The 24799-nt window shown below is 35.9% G+C and overlaps 1 protein-coding gene and 1 pseudogene across 4 annotated transcripts in view; one reads left to right on the forward strand and one right to left on the reverse strand.

Moving 5' to 3' along the window:
* GPATCH2 (G-patch domain containing 2) overlaps positions 1 to 24799 on the reverse strand; it is a 168062-nt gene that overhangs the window by 46873 nt on the left and 96390 nt on the right. For all 4 annotated transcript variants that reach the window (XR_005385700.1, XM_038586155.1, XM_038586154.1 and 1 more), the window contains exons 6-7: positions 17487 to 17554; positions 1437 to 1476 (exon numbers count right to left, since the gene is read on the reverse strand). Coding sequence is in view for 3 of the 4 variants with exons in the window: in XM_038586155.1 (XP_038442083.1) it covers positions 1437 to 1476; positions 17487 to 17554 (108 nt within the window). In the remaining variant the exon portion in view is untranslated. The remainder of the gene's footprint in view (positions 1 to 1436; positions 1477 to 17486; positions 17555 to 24799) is intronic.
* On the forward strand, positions 10222 to 13145 carry LOC119868022 (annotated as a pseudogene).

The raw sequence follows: 24799 nt of genomic DNA on the forward strand, positions 1-24799 counted from the left end.
TCTATATGATATTAGCGTTAGTTGATTTTTAACTGCAGGAAGACAGCTTGGCTGGAAGCATCCAGTTATACTGTGATCTAAATCACAACTTTATAACATAACATTACTTTAGCATTTCTAAAGGGTAGAAAAAGAGCTTTAAAAAAATGTATTTTGGGATAATCTATATCCTGATATGACATTACCCAGAAGCAGGATCTTCTTGTAAGCATTATACATAGACATGAACCTTTTGGGAAAGCAGAAAGTCTGATTCTTACATTCTGAATAAGAAGATAAACATACCACAGATGAAACTTAGTCTGGTTACTTTCCAAATCTTTAGAAATAGTGGTTCATATTACATTATTAATGTACGAGTATCTTTAAAGAAGATAATCACTCTTATGGAAAAGGGCAAGTTTGCAAAATACCATTAAAACTGAATTTACATGATATTTTTCTTTGCCTAGGCTCATGTGTGTTAAGAAATTAGTATAGTTTATAATGAAGTATTTAGCACCTTCCTTTTATAAGTAAAAGGAATGATGGTATATACAACCAACTGTGGCTCAGCTTAAGAAATAAAATACCATGAATATATTAATGTTACCAATTATCAAGTACAACCTCTTCTTTCCCTACTTCCCTACCTACCTGCCCTTCTCAGAAAATGATCCCTGTGGATGTGAGGTTTCATTTTCATGTATTTAAAGGTATTTCTGACATATTGTATTTTTGACCCACTTAAAAAATAACTTTTATAGTTCATAATGAAAAAAATCAACAAGGATGCCAAGTCTAAAATGCATATGCTTTAAATCTATCAAAAGTTTAAGCCCTAAATTACCATAGCATGGTGCAGACAGACAACTAATACCTTCAAAGGAAAAAGAAAGGAAGAACTTTTTTTATATGTCAAGTTCACTGAAATGAATGTCCAGTTCTTGTTAAGGCGACTAACCATCGTGCTGCCATGTATACTAGTGAGCAATAAAAAAAAAGAAAAAAAAAAAAACCCAAGCCAAAAACCTCATGGAAAAATATAACATAAACTTGTAAGAAAGTATTACCATCTTCTAAACTTAAAAAATAACAATATTCTCTTGCTGGCTGACCTTCATGTCTAATACAAATGCATTGTTTTTCAGCATATGTACCATGTTGATACTTTAATTTTGTGAAAAACAAAGGTGAATGATGAAGTCCCATGAACAAGTGAATCCCAGAGTCTTTCCGTGGCAGAAAGTGACTGAGGAGGGTGGTGGTAAGGGAGCATTCTGACGGTCACCGAGGATGATTCATTTCATCAGTGTGTGAAGTACTGGGAAATCTTCTTTTTAAATAAGCTGGGATTTATATCTTTTCACATAAAGCTAATCTGCTACCTTGAAGGAAGATAGTTAAATATTTGAAAGAGACTAAGCAACTTCCTTTTGGATTAGAATGTTCCTTACCTGGCCATGCTCTGTCCTAGCGCCAGGGCTAAACCAATGGCTGCAGAGGAAAGAGAAAACGAGTTAGCATGAGCCTAACGAAAAGCACACGCTTTCACACGATCTGCCTGCATGTGCTTTAAGAAATGTATTTGCCACCAGCAACACAGCCTTAAATATGCCTTATTTTAATGGATATTTCATGTAATTCTAGACTTACACCAATTTTGACAGAATTGTAAGAGTGCTCATAACCCAGTAATTTTCAATTTAATAAGCAAACTCAGTTAGAATTACATTTCCATTTAATTATGTTAACATAAACTGCTGGGACTGTATTCATTTTATGAATCAATTCTGGTTACAAAATCTTCAAATGCTATCATTTACCACAACTTAATTATAGCATCGTTACAACAAATTATGACCTTTGGATTGCTGGAGTTTTAAAAAACATTAAAAATACCAGAATAGTATATCCTTTGGCTATGCCCCCCGGAACAATCACACAAAGCCCCTGATGTGAATTCTGGAGCATCAGCTGATGGTACCTTGCTTGAACCTGTTCCTTTCATTATGACAACTTGGGGTCTGGCTGAGAACAAGTTTGACAATGTTCAAAATATACAAGTTGCTGCCCAGTTGACACGTTCCCTTGCCCTGCATGGCCCACCCACGTTGCTTCGGCTGCTCCTTGGATCCCCGGTAGGGACCTATCTGCAGATACCTTTTCAACGGGAGTTGTGATTAGCTGTGTGCCCAGCCCTTTGGCAGTCTTCTGGACCCAAACTATTCATAAACATCAAGGAATATGAACTTGAGAGAAACACTGTGGCAAATAAAGCACTAAAAGCCTACAGAGAATGATACCACTATTATTATTAACGCTATTTGTTTCGTCAAGAACAATAATATTGAGTACTTCTATTTACCAAGCACTCTTTTGACATATGACATGTATGATTTTCTATCTTCATGAAAACCTTACAAGGCTATTCTCGTGTTCCAGGTGCAGAAATGAGGTGTAGACATTAGGCTATTTGCCTGCGGTATGCATTCACCCTACCATACTGCAGAAGGACAAGACACTTACATTAAAAGGGCAGATTTCCTAAGACTTCTATGTAATCTCTAGCCTCTGTGTTCTAACACCTGGGAATAAACAGGCTCTACATTAATAGGATTTATCTATGCTCTTACTGGCACACTTTTCAAGCTTATAGACAGTGATGCTCCTTGGCAGGTCACATTCTACCTTGATGTGGAATAGACACTTTTGGTATCTGTTAATGACATCTGGATTAATTACCAACTAGAAACAAATTATTTGCTGCAGTTACCTAGATAATTTGACTACTATATTTCCCCCCTGCAACAGATTGTGCCTTTATGTGACCAATGTATGATGTACTAAATCATGATGTGTAAGTGATCCATTCAGAGCTCAAGATAGAACAAAGGATTTAATAGAACAAAAAAAAATCATTGATATGTTTTCAGATTACACATTTAAATTAACTTTTGAGAAACAACCACTCTGTATTTTAGTGTAGTATCAGAGAATATCCATAATCATCTGAAATGGAAAGGCTATCAAAGTATTTCTTCCTTTTCCAACTACTTATCTGTGTGAGGCTGGATTTTCTTCATATGCTTCAACCAAAATAGCATCTCATCCCAGGCTGAAAGTGGAAGCAGCAATGAATCTAAGCTGTCATCTATTAGGCCAGACATTAAAGTGATTTGTGCAAACAATGGCACATTCTCACTAATTTTTTGGGCTAAAAAGATCATTAATTTTCATTAAAATATGCTATTTATATTAACATGTCATGGGCTTACTACATATATATATGTGTATATATATATATATATATATATAATTTCTTTTTTAGAGAGAGAGACAGGGTGTGCATGTGCACACATGCATGTGTACGTGGGAGTGGGGGTTGGGAAGGGCAGATGGACAGGGAGGGAGAGAATCTTAACCAGGCTCCATGCTCAGAGTGAGGCCCAATGTGGGGCTCAATTTCATGACCCTGAGATCATGACCTGAGTTGAGATCCAAAGTTGGACACTTAACTGACTGAGCCACGCAGATGCCCTTGGGCTTACTATATTTTTGAAATAAATATGTAAAAACCTCAAATATTCTTTTTGTTACAAACTAAGTCTTCATCTAGCTAGTGCACTAGCCCAGTAAACGGCAGCACCAATCTTCCAGTGGACAACTAAATTCAGCTTGGACACCTTTTTCTTTCATATTCAAGTCATCAGCAAGTTACAACTTTTCTTGTACCTACTAGCTTTAATCCATTTATCATACTGCAGAGCTAGAGTGATGCTTCAAAGTTAAATTTTTGAGTATTTCGTTATTCACACCCTTGCCTCAAGCAAACAAAAAATAAACAAAAGCAAACTGAAGTCTGAAGTGGCTTTCCACAGCTTTTAGGAGAAAAAAAATCCCTAAATGGCCCACCAGGCAGTCCTTGCCTACCTTGCTCCTATCTCACTGAATACTCCTTCCTTCTCTGCTTGAGATTCTCTCCCTTCCCCTATGCCCCTTCCACTCATGCTCTCTCTTTCTGTCAAATAAATAAATAAATCTTTATTAAAAAAAGTTCTCTTTTAGAGTACTTTTAGCTCACTGTATAATAATGCATTAGTGTGTATGTAAGTACACATTTACGTGCGTGCTTACTGATGAATGTCTATTTTCCCAGTAGGCTGTGCCATGAGAACAGTGATGCTGTCTGTCTTGTTCATTATTGTAGATCTAGCACCTAGCACACAGTAGGACCTCACAGATATTTTCTGAATGGATGGATAAATGGATGACTTGAGATATATGGCGGAGTTTTAACAACTGGAAGCACCATATTATCCTATGAAATGAGAAGAATAACAGCACTGGCTTAGGTGGTCTTTAAGATTATTTTGGGTTCTCATGACCTGTGGACCAGATGACCAGGATGTAAAGATATTCCTCATTAATTTTTTCTACAAAACAAAAAGTCATTCTAAAACTATGCTCAAATTATGCTCAAGAGAGCCTTCACTTCATGTACTAAACTGCAAATGTAAACCCAGGAAGTAAAGCCTGGTGTGGATGCTAAATCATGGATTTTAGAATCAGAAAGATCTAAGTTTGAATACAGGCTCTGGCACTTACTAGTTAGGTGAACTGAGACAAATTACTTTTATTTTCTGAACGCTGGTGCAATACTGCGATTTATTTATAGGAATATTATGTATTTGGTTACTCAGATGATCAAAATGTATCTCATCCTCTTCCATGGTTCCTGGCTCTGGCTCCCAAGGCCCTTGGAATTTCCTAACTGTTGAGTCACAGATTGTTGTTATGTTATTGTTTGTTATGTTAATGAAGTGGCTTTTGGACACTACTTAAGGATGTGAGCTAGTTGCCAGGGGCACCAACTTTGTGATTAGGGGGTTGGATTTTTCAGTCCTAATCCTTGACAGCTAGGGAGCAGTAGAGGGCTGGAGGCTGAATCAATCCCCAGCGCCAATGATTTAATCAATCAGGCCTTTGTCATAGAGCCTCCATAAAAATTCAAAACGGCGAAGTTCAAAAAGTTTCCAGATAGGGGAACAGATGAAGATGTGGGGACAGTGGCGTACCTGGAGAGGACTTGAAAGCCCACAACCCCTTCTCCCATACCTGGTCTTATGCATCTCTTCCACCTGGCTGTTCCTGAGGTATATTCTTTTATAATAAACTGGTAACCTGGTAAGTAAAACATTTCTCTGAATTCTGTGAGCAAATTAAATAAACCCAAGGAGGGTGTTGTGGGGACCACTGACTTATAGCCAGTCAGTCAGAAATACAAGTAACCACGTGGACTTGCAATTGGTGTTGTGAGTTGGAAGCAGCTGTTGGAACCTCCAGTTTGTATCTGGTGGGTCAGAAGCACGAGTAACAGCCTGGGCTTCCCAGGGCATCTGGAGATGTGGAGGGCTAGGGGGCAGGACAGTCTCGCAGGACTCAACTCTTAACTTGTGCAATCTGATGCTATGTCTGGGTACTAGTGTCAAAACTGAGTGGAAGTAGGACAGCCAGCTGGTGTCCTCTCTTGTCATGAGGAAAAGCCAGTGTCAGAAATAAAGTGTTCTGTACGAGTGTTAAAGACACACAGGAGAGGAAAAAGCAGGAGGGACAAATCTGAGTTTTCCCATTACATTTGGCTTCTTCTTCATCTATGCAATCTAATTAATCCTACCTCTCTTCTCTTACAGTATTGGGAAGCTTAAACAAAAGTAAGAACCTGGCAAAGAATAGGTGTTTGAAATAAGTAATTTTCGGGATCCCTGGGTGGCGCAGCGGTTTGGCGCCTGCCTTTGGCCCAGGGCGCGATCCTGGAGACCCGGGATCGAATCCCACGTCGGGCTCCCGGTGCATGGAGCCTGCTTCTCCCTCTGCCTGTGTCTCTGTGCCTCTCTCTCTCTCTCTGTGTAACTATCATAAATAAATAAAAATTAAAAAAAAAATGTTTAAAAAAAAATTAAAAAAAAAAAAAGAAATAAGTAATTTTCTTCTCCTATAGTACATGGTGGAATAGAGTAACATGTGAACTTTTATTCTGTGAATTTTTGTAATAACTACCTATTTATTCCTAAATGTCAGTGGATACACCAGTGTTCATGCATAATATTTACAGGTTCCCCCAACAGTTTATAACATTTATCATACACAATAGGTGTTGAGTACATGGTTGTTGTTGTTGTTGTTGTTGTTTTTTAATTAACTTTTGGTTGAGTTAATTTGGGTTTGTGACTTTCCAAAAGTCAAATGTCTATAAAAAGGGATGTTATAACTGTTTCAGAGAAGCAGCAAAAACACTGAAGAGAGTGGTGCATATGAAATTACTCTGAAAAATACATGTTGTCCAAGTAAAGCATTATCATCAGGACCATCATCATCCTAAAATGTTTTATACCTAGTTTAATAATTTTTCTGTATTTTGTATAAGTAACTTGTAAAAATGTCTTAACATAAAGAAGAACTATTCTTATCCTCATTCCATAGCTAAAAATTAAGACACATGTAAGCTAAAATGACTTCCCAAGGGAATCACAATAAATCAGAGGAGGAAATTGATCTGGTATATTTTATTTATCTCAATCGGAAGTTAAAGCCACTTTTACTATAAAGCAATAGATGCTAAATTTCAAAGTATGAAAGTATTCCCAATGAACGAACCTTTAATCTAGGCAAATCTTGCTTTCAGCAAACTCGATATTTATACAAAAGATAAAATAAAGTGTAAATATTTGCTTTATAAAGGAATTCATCATAGGATTATAGGTAGTTACTCACTTGCATTTAAAATTAGTTTTGATTTACATATAATGGTTCAGGTAAATGTCCTATACTTTAAAATGAAATAAAAGTAAATATAAATATCATTTTAAAAAGTCAGTTAATATATCGTATTGACTCAATTTAAAGAGTTATCTCATAAGGGATTAGGAGAAAGGAAAAAATCCTGGAACCATTTAGGGTTAGTACAGAAAAGGAAGTAGAGTGAATACAAAGTAACTGCAAAAATGAAGCCTTCCATATTTTTAAAGAATACGTAGTTATATGTTAATTTTATTTTCTGCATTTTAATATTTGTATTTTCAGAAAGTCAACAGAGTAATTAAATGTGAATTTCAAAACTTAACATTGTTATTTCTTCTCAGAAATTAGATACAGATTTCTCTGCTTTAGTTGGATTGAGGTTCTTGTCACTTTTTGTGTACCTTCTATAATCATTTTATTTTTTTTATTTATTTTTTCTTCTATAATCATTTTAATGAATATTTCACTTACCTGGGCTAAATATTTTCTATTAAAACAGACCTAGCATATATTAACAACTGGACTATATATGCAACATATATATGATCATATACGATCATACAAAAATAAATATATGACTGGTACAATGTTAAGTATTATTTTATTAAAACAATCATGGTTTCAAAACTGAAATTCCTAAACATTATTGTGTTGGACCCTGTAAAATACTTTTTCCCTCTCTCATTAGAATCTGCTCTGAGGCCTGAAATTCTCTGCGGTAAAATTAAGTACTGTGGTATCAGACTGTTTTTGAGGTGACCTTCTAAAGCAAAACACATACTGACTTAGAAGAATCACAGTTTAACTGAATGAAAGTAGTACTTGTTGCTTACTTCCCAATTAGGAGTTGCTTAATGTTGTAATTTAATGACCATTTCTAGCCATTCTTTCAAGTCTGTCAATACAGTTTTGAGGTAAACTGCAGTTGAGATTGCAAAAAACCATGGTTAGTCTGTGATCTCCCTGTGTTTTTATGCAAGTGTCAGGAAGGGGATGTGTCTTTCTATCACTAGCCAGTAGTGGAACTGGATAACCTTGACCCCAGAGCCTAGGATTTGATGCATAAGGTATTGTGCTGTGTATTGTAAGAAACTTAAAGAACAAGACAAAGTCTCCAACCTTGGCAAACTCATGATCCATATTAAGGTGAATGAAGCATGTATATAGTACCAATATTCTAGAGAACAATGTGATAAATAATATAATCAAGTAGAAATAAAAACCCAAAGGGAGAATATAGAACATACAGGGAATGGCTGGTGGCACTTCTGTGGAAAACACCAAGGATTCCTTAAAGGATGTTGTGGCAGACACTGTACTGCCCTCTCGATGGCCCTGGAACTGCCTATAGTTTCACACTTCTGGTAATGTCAGTAAACTAAACTGCAATTTGTAGAACATTATACCATTTATTTGTAGAACATTCCATTACTTCTTCCTGAAAGCATTCTATACAGCACTGGTCTTCAATTATTTTTGCGTAAATGTTATCTGATGCAGTTATGAATATATCCTCCTCACATATTTTAGGGAGAAATCTAAAACTTTTCACCATAATTATTTAAATATTTACAAAATATCTGTTTTCTATAAGTTGTATATATTAGTATTTTAGAATAAAATCATGACACCACTCTCTTAAATATACACATTGGAATCCAAATATCATCACTGATTTGATATCCACCATCAATACATTTAAAAACAAAACAAAACAAAACACAATGAAGAAAGCATTTCTTTAACAGCTGAAAATTTACCTGGCTTATTTTTCTCTTCGAACTCTTTGAATTTCCAATATCACTGTTTCATAGAAGTTTAACCTAATGTAATATTTTTTTTATGTTTGAAAGCCTTTTATTAGTAACCTTGCCATATTCCTCTGCACAATATGTGTCTTATCTATCTATCTGTCTAATTTTCTTAAGTTTCTATGATCAGAAGACTAGAATTAATAAAGTATTCCGATGAATTTATTGGTCAGTCAACACTGATAACTACTGTTACTTGATAACAGTTTTTAAGGTCTGAAAAATTATCATTAGTATTTAATTAATGAAACTAGCATAAACATATTTTGATAGTTCTAAACATAAAATAATAACATTTTATTAGGAATGGCACCATAAACAACCGTTCCCTGAAACTAGTTGATGTAGCCATTGATGCGTATTACCCTTTAGCACCGATTCTATTCATACTTTTTAAATTTTATTTTTTTCAGTGCTTGGAAACCTTGTTCGCATAAATTGGTGTGCGGAAACAAAAAGAAATTTGGTTAGAGCAGCCATTAGATTATCAAACTCCTTCAGAGATTTATGCCAAAAATCACACAATGATTTTTAGATTATGGAGTATTTTTACCAATCTACCAGCTGCTGAAAACAAAGAACTAGAAACTACATAATTTGCAAAGGGCTTTGTGATTTGGTCATAAGATTCAATCTGTTAACATCAATATCAACATAATATCTGGAATGTCCCTCTATTTGGAACCCAAAATGATTTTATAGTGTGAAGCAATGTGCTAAAATAAGAGCAGGACTAGGGGCAGTGGGGAAGGGGGAGCGGGGAGGAGAGACTGTCTTTTTTTACCAAAGTAGAAGAAAGGCAATTGTGAAAAATACGAATCAGCAAAATAACCAGGGCTATTGATTTCGGAAAACATATATGCAACAGAATCTGGAAACTGACTCCCTTAAAACTCTTGGTGACCAAGATTCCCTTGGAAACTATTTGCATATCCTGAGGGTATGAATACCTTGTTTTTTCTATTATGAGACACTGAATGTGGCAGTAAGAGTCGGTTTTACGTATCTAACTTTATAATAGGAAACAGGTTGAATGAAAGTATGTATTAATTACCTGGGCAAGAAATTTGGGAAAGTATCTACCTAAAACCATGTCTAGACTTACCTTGAACACCGACTATATACCTTCTCCTGTTAAAGGAAATTTTTCATGTTTTCCAAATTTTCCATGTTAGGAAAATTTCAGATATTGGGTTTCCTCCTCAGGACAATGGAAGAGCCAAGCTGAAGCAAAATGTGTTTTTAAACTGTGTGTTTTTAAACTGACTAAAGAGGGGGATCCCTGGGTGGCTCAGCAGTTTAGCGCCTGCCTTTGGCCGAGGGCGTGATCCTGGAGTCCCGGGATTAAGTCCTACGTCAGGCTCCCTGCATGGAGCCTGCTTCTCCCTCTACCTGTGTCTCTGTGTCTCTCATGAATAAATAAATAAAATCTTTAAAAAATAAATAAATAAATAAATAAAAATAAACTGACTAGAGAAAGAGGCTAGTTCCTAGAAGAGAACTAACAGGTAACTCAACTGGGGCTGCATGTGTGTGTATGTGTGCGTAGTGCAAAGCATGCACTTATTTGTGTAAAACAAAATACCCATAATGCTGTTCCTATGGTATCTTCCAAAAAGAAACTTGTAGAATGAGGCCACCAAGGCACCTTCTTCCTTTACTCTACCTAGGTAAGGAGGCAGGCCTAGGGAAAAGGATGAAAACACAGATTGGCAAAAAGAGGCACTTTCGGTCTATAGATTACAATTCAAGTTTAACTTTTTCCACTGCAGGTGGGAAAATCAGGTTTGGAACTCTTATATAGAAGCAGGTAGTGGCATGGAAGCTAGACTGAGCAGGGATATGATTACCATGACCAGGCTCTGGTCTAGATCGTCCTCAGAGTGCCTCTCTGTAGGATTTCTCTGACGCAGTGAACTCTGACTAGAGGTTTCTTAAAGACCTGTACCTACCCTCTGGAGGTCATTTTTTCACATGGTCTCAGGGAGAAGTCTTTAAGCTAAAAGCTAAGTCAGGATGTAGGAGAAACATCAAGGCCTGTAGCATTTCCAGGCAAGGAATTGCAACCGTAAACACAACAGAAACCTACTACATTTTTGAAGGAACCCTAATGCCTAAGTAAAGAACCTGGCCACTTGTGACATTAGTCTGTGACTTTAAACTCCTGCTGATGTTCACTAATCAGAAAGGGGCTGCTAGGGAGGAAGATGGTGACAGAGGAGGCTATTGAACTTCCTCTTTCCACGGACACACCAATTGCACAACTCCACATGGAACAATTTTCTCTGAGAGAAATCCAGAAACTAGTTGAGTGACTCCTACATGTCAGGCAGATGAGAAAAAACCCACACTGAAGTGGGTATGAAGGCTGAGACATGCTCTTACCCTAAATCCCATCCCTGGCACTAAGCCATACACTCAGGAGGAAACTCCAAATTCCCAACCTCTCCCTGAGGAGCAAAGGGTTTAGAACGCACACCTAGTGTCCCAACTTTTAAGACTCCCACCATGGAATAGGGCCCCAAAACATCTAGTTCTGAGAGCCAATGGGATCTGTGTCCATGAGACCCATAGGACTATAGAGAGCAAAGAAGCAGTTCTTTTTTTTTTAATATATTTTTAAAATTATTTATTTATTTATGATAGTCACAGAGAGAGAGAGAGAGAGGCAGAGACATAGGCAGAGGGAGAAGCAGGCTCCATGCACCGGGAGCCCGACGTGGGATTCGATCCCGGGTCTCCAGGATCGCGCCCTGGGCCAAAGGCAGGTGCCAAAACGCTGCGCCATCCAGGGATCCCAAGAAGCTGTTCTTAATGGGCACACCAGCATCTATCAGAGCAAAAGCAGTTCTAAGAGGAAAGTTTACAGTGATAAAAGCCTATATTGGGGGAAAAAAAGACCCCAAATAAACAACCTTACACCCCCAAGGAACTATAAATAAGAAAAGAAACTAAGCCCGAAGCTGGCAAAAAGAAGGAAATACCAAAGATTAGAGTGGAAATGAATGAAACAGAGAGAAAAGACAATGTAACTGATAAATGAAATTAAAGCTAGATTTTGTAAAGATAGAACAGACAAAGCTTTAGGTAGACAAAAAAGAAAAAAAAAGAAATCTCAAATAAAATTAGAAATGAGAAGTCATTACAACTGATAATACAGAAATACTAAGGATCATAAGAAATGACTGTAAAAAATTACAGGTCATTATATTAGATTATATAGAGATGGATAAATTCCTAGAAATACAGTTTACCAATTTCTAATAGTAAGTAGAAAATCTGAACAGACCAATTTCTATTAAGGAGATTGAAGCAGTAATCAAAAATCTCCCAACAAAGAAAAGTCCAGAACCATATGACCTTACTGGTGAATTCTACCAAACATTTTTTTTTTAAAGATTTTATTTATTTATTCATGAGAGACAGAGAGGGAGAGAGGCAGAGACACAGGCAGAGGGGGAAGCAGGCTCCATGTAGGGAGCCTGATGCGGCACTCGATCCCGGGACTCCAGGATCGTGCCCTGAGCTGAAGGCAGCGCTAAATCACTGAGCCACCCAGGGATCCCTGAATTCTACCAAACATTTAAAGAAGAATTCATAGACAGTCATTGTAGTACAACGAGCTCCACAAAGACAGGTCAGGGGTGAGTGAGAGAGAGCCAGACAGGCAGTGGGTGACTCTGTGCCTCACTGAAGAAGAATAAGTAAACATGGGGGAAGAAGACCACATGAAGCTAAGGGGCAAAATTTCTTTTTTTTTTTTTTTGCAAAATTTCATCATATCCATTCCTCCTGCAAACTTTCCAGGAGAAGCACAAGAAGAAGCATCCAGATGCTTCAGTTAACTTCTCAGAGTTCTAAGAAGTGCTCAGAGAGGAAAAGAAAAAAAAAAATGGGGCACCCTGGTGACTCAGTTAAGTGTCCTACTCTTGGTTTCAGCTCCGGTCATGATCTCAATGTCAAGAGATTGACTCCCCAAATCAGGCTCTGCACTCAGCGTAGAGTCTGCTTGAGATTCTTCCCCCCCTGCATACCTCCCCCTACTTGTACATGCACTCTCTTTCTCTCTCTCTACAATAAATAAAATCTTTTTTTTAAAAAAAAAGAAGAAAGAAAAGAAAAAAAAAAAAAAAAACTGAAGACATGGTAAAGGTGGATAAGGCCCATGAGGAAAGAAAAATGAAAACTGGTATCTCTCCTAAACGGGAAACCAAGAGAAATTCAAGGATCACAAATGCCCCCAAGAGGAGTCTTCTGGCTTTTTTCTTATTTTGCTCTGAGTATCACCCCCAAATCAGCATCCCAGCCTATCCATTGGTGATGTTGTGAAGAAATGGGGAGAGATGTGCAATCACTCTGCAGCGGATGACAAGCAGCTTTATGAAGAAAGCTGCTAAGCTGAAGAAAGGTACAAAAAGGAGACTGCTGCATACCAAGCTACAGGAGAGCCTGATGGGCTAAAAAAGGGAGTCGTCAAGGCTGAAAAATAAACAAGAAAAAGATGAAGAGGAGGAAGATGAAGAGGATGAAGAGGAAAATGATAATGATGAATAAGTTGGTTGTAGCACAGGTTTTTTTCTTTTTTTCTTGTTTATAAAGCATTTAAACCCCATATACACGACTCATTTCTTTTAAAGATAAAAAATGTAAGCCTGTGTAAGTCATGGTTTTAAGTTGTACAGTGTCTTTTTATTTTTTATTTTTTGGTATAGTTAACACACTAACAAATGTGTCTTTAGATAGCCTTGTCCTGGTGGTATTTTCAGTAGCCACTAACCTTGCCTAGTACAGTATGGGGATTGTAAATTGGCATGGAAATTTAGAGCAGGTTCTTTTTTTTTTTTTTTTTTTCATTTTATTTATTTATTCATGAGAGACACAGAGGCATAGGCAGAGAGAGAGGCATAGGGAGCCTGGTGCAGAACTCAATCCCAGGACCCTGGGATCAGGACCTGAGGCAAAGGCAGATGTTCAACCTCTGAGCTACCCAGGTTTCCCTAGAGCAGGTTCTCATGGTGCACGCCATGAATTAGTTATATGGTACTGTCAGGAACCATAGGTACATAGTTATACGGTACTTAGGAACTGTTAGGTACAACAGGAATGGTACTGTTCACAACTTCTCTTGTCTCTGAAGCAGCTAATAGAAAATAATTGTTCTTTTAACTCAATACAACTCAGTAGTTGCAAAAAGAAAAAAAAAAAACCTGCACCTTGTTTTGTTGACATTCTAATGCCTCTAAGCAAATACAATTTTTTAAGTTGAAAATAAAAAAGGACTAATACAATATGCTTCTCAAATCTTCCAAAAAATAAAAAAAGGAGGCAATACTTCCACACAGTAGCATTGTGAGATCAGCATTATATTATATAAAAGCCAAGTAAAGACTCTACAAAAAAAAAATTATAGGCCAATATCCCTGATGAATATAGATGCAAAAATCTTCAACAAAAAATATCAGCAAACCAAAATCATTAAAAGGATCATACATAATGATTAAGTGGAATTTATTCCAGGGGTGCAAGGATGGTTTTTAACATCTACAAATCAATAAGTGTGACATGTTATATTAACAAAAAGGATAAATACCATATGATTATCTCAATGGATGCAGAAAAAACATCTGACAAAATTCAATATCCTTTCATAAAATCTCTCAACAAATTGGTTATAGAAGGAATGTACCTTAGCATAGCAAAGGCAATATATATGACACATCAGAAAGGAAAAAGTAAAATCATATCTGTTTGATATATAAATAGAAAACCCTAAAAACTCTACCAAAAAGATGTTAGAACTAATAAACAAAATCAGCAAAGTTGCAGAATACAAAATCAAGATTCATACATCATTTTTTTCTACAACAAACTACTAGAAAGAAAAATTATAAGAATAATTCCATATGTAATAGCATCAAAAAGAACAAAATATTTAGAAATAAATTTAATGAAGGTGGTAAAATAAAACATCTACACTGAAAACTATAAAATATTAAAGAAGGAAATGGAAGAAGACACAAATAAATGGAAATATTTTATATGTTCATGGACTGGAAAAATTAATATTGCTACCATGCCCATACTACCCAAATTGATCCACAGGCTCAATGCAATCACAAAAATTCCAATGTCAGTTTTCACATAAACAGAATAATGCTAAAATTTGTATGAGCCACAAAAGACCCCAAATAACCAAAGCAGTCTTGATAGGGAATAAATCTAGAGGCATTACACTTTTGGGTTTCAAACAACATTAAAAAGCCATAGTCATCGAAACAGTATGTAACTGGCTAAAAACAGACACAAAAATCAATGGAACAGAACAGAGAGCCCAGAAATAAACCCATGCATATATAGTCAATTATTCTGACAAAGGTGTCAAGCATATACACTGGGGAAGGACAGTTTGTTCAATAAGTGGTTTGGGAAAACTAAACAGCCAACTTGCAAAAGAATGAAACTGGAGCCCTATCATATACGATACACAAATACCAACCTAAAATGGATTAGAGTTGAACACAAGATTTGAAACCTAAGAGTCCTAGAAGAAAACATAGTAAGTAAGCTCCTTGACATTGATCCTGGCAATGATGTTCTTTTGGATTTGACACCAAAGCACAGGCAACAAAAGCAAAAATAAACAGGTGGGACTACATTTTTTTTTTTTTTTTCAGGTGGGACTACATTTAACTAAAATGTTTCTGCACAGCAAAAGAAACCATTGACAAGATAAAAAAGCAGCACCAGGGGGGCAGCCCAGGTGGCTCAGCGGTTTAGCGCCGCCTTCAGCCAAGGGCCTGATCCTGGGGACCCAGGATCCAGTCCTACGTCGGGCTCCCTGCATGGAGCCTGCTTCTCCCTCTGTTTGTGTCTCTGCGCCTCTCTCTCTCTCTATGTCTCTCATGCATAAATAAATAAAATCTCAAAAAAAAAAAAAAGCAACCTATGGAATGTAAGAAAATATTTGCAGACCACATATCTGATAAGGGGCTAATATCCAGAAGATACAGGATACTTGTACAACTCAATAGCAAAGATCTAATAATATAATCAAAAGATGAGCAAAGGAGTAGATATTATTCCAAATATTTGCAAGAACAAAATCCCAAGCTAATGAGGACAGTGAAGTAGAGATCATATTCAGAGAAAAGAGGCAGACCAGAGAGCTGGACCATAATCTATAAGGGAGAGAGAATGATAAGGTGGAAAGGTAATGGGAGCCAGATTGTGGAGAGTGTTTAATAATATGCTAACAAGGTTTCTCCACTGTTAAGAGGCAGTACTGGGGCTTATAAATAGGGAAATAAAAGAATTGGAACTGAACGTAAGTAGTAGAAGTAAGTAGCATGTACTCAAATAGTGAGAAAACAGAGACAGAAAGATTCACTAGGATCCTATAGCAATGTAACAGGTAACAGAGCTTATTTCAAATAATGGAGCAGGAAGTAGAAAAGATGAGGAAGAGACTGGACTGAACCAGCGGCATGTAGGGTGTAAGGTAGTAAAGTGACTCTATTTTATTGGTGAGTGTGGATAGAATGGTAATCAAACACATTGGGGTAACGTAGGGAACTCTAAAAATAGTGACATCTGAGTTCCCATCCTAGAAAATCTTATTTAATTGACTAACAACCATTGGGGAGATGTATGGAAGGGATGTCAGGAGAATACAATGGGGGTCATACTTGCTAATTTGAGAAGTAATATTCAGTTGACATTATCCAATTTGTTACATTTTAAATTCACAGTTTCATGTTTTCATTCACTCAATAACTACTCGCTGTCGAGGGGGCCCTCTTAGCATAGGAGGACTACAGATCTGTCTGCCCTCAGAGTGTTTACAATCATTATCAAATGAAATTTTTGGTTTAAAAACGTCTCTACGTCTACTTGCTAGAATTCTTGATTCGTGTCAAAACAAAACATTAAAAAGAAAATATACAAGTCTTTTGGTTGTCAGTCTGAGTAATAAAAGCTTCACTCTTTTTTGCTTTTTGTCTGAGAAACAATAGAGAAAAAGTCTTATAGGATAATAAAAAGGAATGAAATAGACTATTAAAAGGGAATATTATGATATTATAATCTATAAAATAAATAACGTGGAAAATAATCTATGAATAATATTTTATATTATATAAATTCTGTTAATAATCTATATAAAATAAGCTATAGATGAAAAATAATTTGTTTTACATTGGTTAAGGAATGGGTTTACAAGCCAGGATCTAATGGATCCTAATAGGACTGCTCGCCAGAGGAAAATTCATTCAATCATTAATTCATGTCTTTCCACATTTTTACAGCCTTTTTTCAAGTTCAACCAATTTCACAGGAGACATGGTATTGACTCAAAATATATAACTTTTCAAATTCTTCCAGTAAAGACAAATAGAATTAGCACCTAGGAATTCACCCAATAATTCACCAAAATTAAGCTCAGTCGCTTAATTTTTGGAATTACTCCTAGTAAATTAAACTCTCCTTTCCATTGATAAATGAAAATACATCCTGGTCCCTTCACAGCTCATGCTGGGCAGAAGCAGAGAGCAGAGAAATATTGAGTTAAATAGTCACTTCTGCATTTTAGTGCTTTAGAAAGAGTGAGGAGGAAGGGAGAGAGGAAGGATGATGAGGAGGAGAACTTGATGCTACTTAATATAATGAAAATGTAGAAATTCAAATTCTGTCACAAATAAAAAGAATGACCGTATTAAAAAATCTTTATTGACATTCCTGCCACAGGTTGAAATGGGTCCTGCACAACAGTCAATGGGATAAGGTCTTTTTCTCAAGAGAAGTACAAAATGAAACTACTTTACTAGCAATTGCTATCGATTTTCCACAAGAAGGATGGAGACCATCCCAACAAGATTATACAAATCAGTGCATACTCACTCATGGTGATGAGAATCTGGGGAAAAGTGAACCATCCTCTTGTTACTGACAGGGCCAGGGGTGCTCACCTGAAATGAGAGTTGAAACAAAAATATCACAGATGAGTTTCTAAAAACAAAAACAAAAACAAAAATGATTGTGAATAATAGGGTCATTTCCATTCGAGGGCTTCCCATCTAAAATAGAGAATAAAATATTAATTCTCAAAAGCTAAACAACATTGCATGTAAGAACGGCCTCTTGTTTCGCTTTAGTGTGGTTCCTCTGCTGGAATTTTAAGGCTATTTTAAAAGTACCTTCATAATAATAGTAGTAATAAAAAAGTTTCTTAAGAACTAGATCACCGACTCTTGTCGGCTCAATTGTGCATATATTTAATCATATGTGAAAAAAAGAGGCTCAATTAGTGTTGAGCAAGCAATATTTCCAAAAACCAATTAACCAAAGTTAATTTCTACATACAAACATGTTTTATAATGTGCACTTCTTAAATGCATACAAAAACTCAAGTTAAGGAAGTAGTCATGAGTCCTTTTCATAGTTTCCCCATGAAGTCAGGAATAATCTGTGTATTTATATAGAACAATATGTAAGAACTAAAAGAAGAATATTTTATTCCTCTGTTTCTAAATAAAATTAAAATCGATAAGGAACTAAAGGCTCAACATGTTTTTCATAATGTGGGTTACTCTCATTAACAAAACACTCAAAACTTTGATTTTATGGAGAGTTCTCAAAAGGGAACATAAGCAGCACCACGCAGGAATGAATCTACAATCCCAGTCAACAAGGCATATCTTACAACAAAGGGTCATAAGTTACATAATAATAATAATAATAATACCCCTCCACAATTATAAAGTGCCACTTAAAGTATACAATCAATAAAAAGGCACGAGGAGGCAGAAAAATGCCTATGTAAAAACACCTAACATCTGCAAAAAATTATTTATTCTTTTATCACTTGGGTAACAAAGATGCCAGCACATGCTCTGAAACTCCAAGAAATGCAAATATTGCAAATGTGCACAGATGATGACATTAATAACCCTATGGTTTGGGCACCACAGGTAAACATGTGGCCCAACTCCAGGACTACATCCTGCATTCATCTCAAAATGAGGTTTTCATGCTATTCCGGTGGGTATCCCAGGAATACAGTAATCCATTTTCTACACTGTGGCTATGAGAAAAGCCGACTGTGCCTATGTCATGCTTTGTTAGAGGTTCATGATCACATTATCTCATGGTGGACCTGACACTTTTATTCAGTTTACAGTATGTTCTATGTACAGGCAACTTATTTCCTTTGCCAGGGCTGCTGACAACCTTTTCCACACTATATTAATCTTGTTTACTGACTTTATCTTGGTACAAATATCAGAAAACTGAACTTTTTATCTCAGAGAAAGAATAAACAACGTGTTGACAGAAGCAGAAGCTATTTTCAGGGCTAAAATTGCTTGTTTACCTGAAGCTATACTTATGGAAAAATGTTTAAGTCTTGCTCTGGCTTGAAATACATAATCTGAAATTTAATAAATGAAGAAATTTCACATACACCCATGTGATAAATTGCCTGATGAAAACAATGCAACTGAATACAATAAAACAGAATTTCTAACTAATTTATCCCACAATACAAATGTAAGCTTTCAATCTAGTCAGAAATAATCATACTACGTATTTCTCAGAAATCATATGTGTATAAACTGTAAGCTCAATTCAATTGCTGCAGATAACTCACAAAAGATTTACAGTATGAAAGGTAGAAATTTAAATAACTTTACAAATTTACATAGTATGTGGCCCTTTTTTTAAAAAAAGAGGGGTGAATGCCCTTTATTGTTATTTCAAGTCAAATTTTGTTTTACTTTCGAAGGCATGCCAACAGTCATTATTTAGAATTTTTGTAAATGAAATTATGCAACACTGAGGTCCATGCATGATGATCTTCTCAGGGTTCATGTCACTGATCTCTGCCTCAGGAGTAAAATGTTTTTACTCCGGGAACCTTTTGCAACTTTGTGACTAGAAACCCCATACTGAAAATCTGAGAATAAAATCTTAATACAGAATTCAGCCCATGGAAAGCAGTATTATATTGAAGTTACAGTGTGTTTTAAACGTGGAAGCATGGATTATTAGGCGATGATTCAAAGTATTATAAGTATCAAGAAACACTGTTATAAAAATTTATAATTTAGGGTTAGATAATAATCTTCATAAAAATAAATGAAACGATTTTAAACATCACATCAAAGTTATAATTTCTAGTTAACAAGTAGGGTGATTATTTTATTTTCTGAAAAATAGTGGCTTCCAGTTATACCAGAAATGTCTTAGAAAGAAAGAACACATTTAAAAACATCTCTTTAAAATATCCAATAAAATATTCACACAGTAAAGTTTGTTAGAAAAAGCAGATTTTATTCCACAAGATTAGATAGGGAACAGGTATTCTGTTGTTAAGACTCTGGAGACATTTATGTAATTAGCCAATATTTGCTGATGACAGTCTTAGACATCACACTATATGCCCAGAATTCTTATAATTCATTTTTAAATGTCACTACATCAATAGAGACTACAGTCCTAACTACAGTAGGTATAGTTCTTCTCATTACCTATGTTTGTTACTCAAATTAGTAAATTAAAAAAAGAGATAACGCAACCTAGAAAGGAAGGGATGGTCTCTACATAACAAAGCATTTGCTGACTTCTGGCCTTTGTGGATTGTGAAACAAAATGTAAAGTTAAAAGATCACGTGGGCCTTAGTTTTTGCTATTGTTATTTACAATCAAGTGACCAACCTCAGAAAACAGGAATGTGATAGTGACAGACAAACACTGAGTAAGAGCTGTACAAGTAAGTACCACTGTGGAAATTCAGAAGGCCATTAAGAATACATGGGACAGGGCAGCCCTAGTGGCGCAGCGGTTTAGCGCCGCCTGCAGCCTGGGGCGTGATCCTGGAGACCCGGGATCGAGTCCCATGGCAGGCTCCCTGCATGGAGCCTGCTTCTCCCTCTGCCTGTGTCTCTGCCTCTGTCCCTCTCTCTCTGTGTCTCTATGAATAAATAAGTAAAATCTTAAAAAAAATGAAAGGGCCCAATAAATTTAGCCCACAATTAAAAAAAAAAAAGAATATATGGGACATTTAGCTAAACGACATCAATGACAACATATCTATTCTCTCCATTTCATTAAATACATTAAAACAATTTCTTATCCTATCACTGATTTATTGATACCAATTTCATAACTTTCCTCAAAAGATAAACAGAACACAACCCATCCCATTCTTCTACAATTACATAACTGAAAAAATTACTTCCCAAATCAGGTAAGCATATGTGAGACACAACGGTCTTATAGGATTAATGCAAAGCTCGATCAGTATGGAGGATATCCTACTCATATTTTCAAGGATTAAGAGTCCTTCTGTAAATGAATGAAGTGCTATGTCCCCACGTAAGCACACGGAGCCATTCCTCCTTCTCTCCCTCTAATATAGTTATTCTCCTTCAACTTTGCTCTTATTTACAAGAACATTTTATTTGCTTTCCAAATGCTATTCTGCTTCAGTGCCCACACTGACAAATACTTAGGGTGGCAGGCTGCCATTCGAAAGAAGGCCTTTCAATTTTGTGAGGACTGGTCAATCAAATCCACCCGGCCTCCAGGCTACAGGGAGACATTGTATGAGCCTCCTCACCAGTGTGTCAACACCCGGAAGTTTTCTGCTTCTCTAAGGACCAGTATTAATTTGACTCAACTTCTCTGAAATAAAAAACAAGCCCTTAAAGTTTAGCAGGCTCTGCATGCAGGCCCCCTGGTACATTCAACAAATGTGTCAGTCAAATATATGTGACAGATATTAAGGAAAACAACTCCATGAAACCAGGCTTAAAAATAGGACTTGAAACCCTGGGGGTAGGAAGTAAGGGAAGGAGAGCAAAGACATGGGAGGGAATTTATTATAGTTGCTCGTCTACACATTTATCTTCATTAAAAAACAATCATAAGAAAATAATACCCTAAAAGTTTTGCAGTAACCGATCCTAATTAATAGCTGTTAAAATGCATGTATAAAATGTTCATCTTTTAACCCCATACAGAAAAATAAACAAAAAGATTCTCCAAAAGTATTTCAAATGAGTTTTATATCGGTGTTCTAAAAAGTTCTCTTACAAGATAGGTGGAGAATGAATAAAATATTTCATTGTGTCATCTATTCTGATATATATTACAGAGTGGTCACAATTCACAAAAGGCACAATCTATTTGGGGAAAGAAAACATTCAAGAAGATAACACTAGAATTACTTTTAAAACAACGTACAAAAAAATAAAAATTACTTTAGAATTACTTTTAAAGCAATACAAAAATGACAATTCAGGTAGCATAAATGGATATCATTTATAAGATTAAAGGGAAACAAAGTAGTTATCTGATTTAAGAGGAATAAGGGTAAAAAAAATCACCTGTGAGAAGGGAGTTGTATGCAATTATCTCTCCCTGCTCCAATCCATCTTACCAACTTGCCAAATTCAACTTTCTAAATCGCTGCTTTTCACATGTCAGTTTTCTCATTTCCAGAGCCATCCATAGCTCTATGCTGAAAGTAAAATTAAAACTAATGAGAAATGCATTCAAAGCCCTCTCTAATCTGATCCTTACTTTCCAGTGTGATCCTTCTCAGGTTGTAACTGACTATTTTCTATGTTTGAAACCCAAAACTGCTCTACTTGATACAGTTCAACAAATATTTACCTACTATGTATGTAAAATTAGGCTTATATTTACTATATTAGTGGTACATAGTTCCCATTCTGTTGGCTTAACTTCGATATACTGTCCCACTGAGTCATCTTTTTGATGTCATGATAAAGTCCTTAGTTTAAGGAGCCTTTCATTCCAAGGTGTTTTGTTTTGTTGTTGTTTTTTTTTAAGAATAGAGAAAAAAATCAGCGAATGATTCATGTGCTAATTCATATTTTACCTTCATTTGTTTAGATTTATATTAAAGTAAAATGTCTATTTATACAGTAGACCAGCCCCAATCCTCTTTACTGGCTACAAGAAACTAAAAAATAGTAGGTACATGAAGAATGCCTGATGTGTGCTTGGGAATGTGTTGGATAGGAGGGAGAGGTCACTATACATCTTTTACCTATCAGGAGTTTTAGCTTCAGACAATGCCCTCCCAGAAGGAAGACTCAGGAGGGAAGATGATCCATTTCTGAGGACAATGGAGTTACCTGAGTTGTACTAAATGACTAAATCAAGTAATTTATACACTATTACTTGATTCTCCAAATAAGAAAATGCCTTTAGAATCTTGCCAAATGTAATAACATTACAGAAAGATGTACTGCTTTTCATTTTAAAATTTACCAACATTCACAAACAATCTTACTCTTAATCAACAGATCTCACACTGGAAGATTATTAAGGGGGAACACCTCTTATTAGGATCAATGTGTCATCTACTATTCATAGCCTTCATGTTAGCTGGATGATATTGTAGTGGATATAACCCCATGCATGAATCTGATGATTTTACCTGGTTCTCAAGGTATCGTTCCATTATATTTTTAGTGATTTTTAATCCTTCTTGGAAGGATGTAAACATGAATAAATGAGCAAAGAAAGTGTGATAATGACCACTGTGACACATCAAGAGATAATATAGTTGGTAGAAATATTGCTATTATTTATGATAATGACTCTCCTAAACTTTATAACTCTTGCCTGCTTGTAAGATGTTTTCACAGGCAAGGTGGATAGAGTGAGTAAGCATCATTATTCTCAAATTTCAGATGAGACACACACACTGGATCACAAAGACTAAAGAGAGCTAACTCTGAACCTAAATTGTCTTATTCACAACCTACTACTTCTTTCCCTACAGGACTACCAAAGGAGACAATACACCAGAATAAGTGTTTTCTCTATTTGAGGATTTGCTGCAGGAGATGCTTGCCTGAATCTAGAATCTACTCTTGGAAAACCTTCAGCCTGGATGATGCTCTGGTCCTCACACGTAACTTCAGGGAAACCTATGGGGCTATTTTAGATAATAGGCAAGGAAGAGCACAGTGGTCCAAATAGAGCTCTTAGCACATGTTATAATTGATTAACAGGAATAAGAAATAGCCCTACTATACCAGGCATCACAACCAAGGGGGTAAAAAATTTAAAAACTATACCAGAGCCGGGTAAGCATTCCGTGATGACAATATGCGAAAGAACTTGGAAAATTAGAGAACGCAGGTATCTATGCGTTCTTGGAAACTTGGAAAAATTAGAGAACGCAGGTATTTTTTCTTTCAAAAGCAGGTATCAATGTAAATGTGAGATTACACCTTCAAACCAAGAGGGTTTTACAAAGAATCAAAAAATCAGGGGAAAATTAGAGAACGCAGGTATTTTTTCTTTCAAAAGCAGGTATCAATGTAAATGTGAGATTACACCTTCAAACCAAGAAGGTTTTACAAAGAATCAAAAAATCAGGGGAAATAAAGCACAGAGGAGCACAAGGCTTGCCTTTCAATTGCGGATTAGCCTTCCTAGCAGGAATCCGTATATGTCAAAGGGAAGATGCCAACCTTTCAGCTGCCAGGATCACATGAAGTAGTGAATGAAGACAGACTTTGGATAATCTGCAAGTAAGCTCGACACATGTTCAAGGAACAGCAGCAAATACAGTTCTTTAAAAGAATTGTCAAAATGCGAATTATACTAAACTGATGAAGGATTAGAAATATGTATGCATACATATATGTATATATATGACAACAATGGCAACTGTTAGGTTTTTAATTTAAAACTAAGCAATGTAATTATTTCAAACCTTACTTTAAAGTTTTTCTTTCCCTAGTTAAAATTAAGTCAGCATTAATAATTAAGAATTTAGAATGATTGGCCTATTAGAATAATAATACTTCTAATTATTAAGTGCATAAATTCTCATTTCTGGTATACACTAATAATGAATGATCTAAATGCTTTAATAGAAAAGATTAATCACTACATAATTAAAAAACAAATACAGCAACAACTTTTTTTTCATACTGCTCCATGGTAATAATTTTTTTTTTTTGAGTAAGAAACTAAAAATTAACCAGCTTGGAATGACGGCCAATAGTGATTAAAGGAGTTTCACTTTGCCGTCCAGTTTAGTAGCAAGCTGTGAGTGGCCTCTGCTGGCTGACCAAAGGCTTCCTAAATCATTCATTTATGATGTTTGCAATGTTATGGGCTTCAGAAAAATAAGGATATGCCCACATATATTTATACGAAATCCA

This window comes from Canis lupus, chromosome 38 (assembly GCF_011100685.1).
Source record: "Canis lupus familiaris isolate Mischka breed German Shepherd chromosome 38, alternate assembly UU_Cfam_GSD_1.0, whole genome shotgun sequence".
In the NCBI taxonomy this organism is placed as follows: Eukaryota; Metazoa; Chordata; class Mammalia; order Carnivora; family Canidae; genus Canis; species Canis lupus.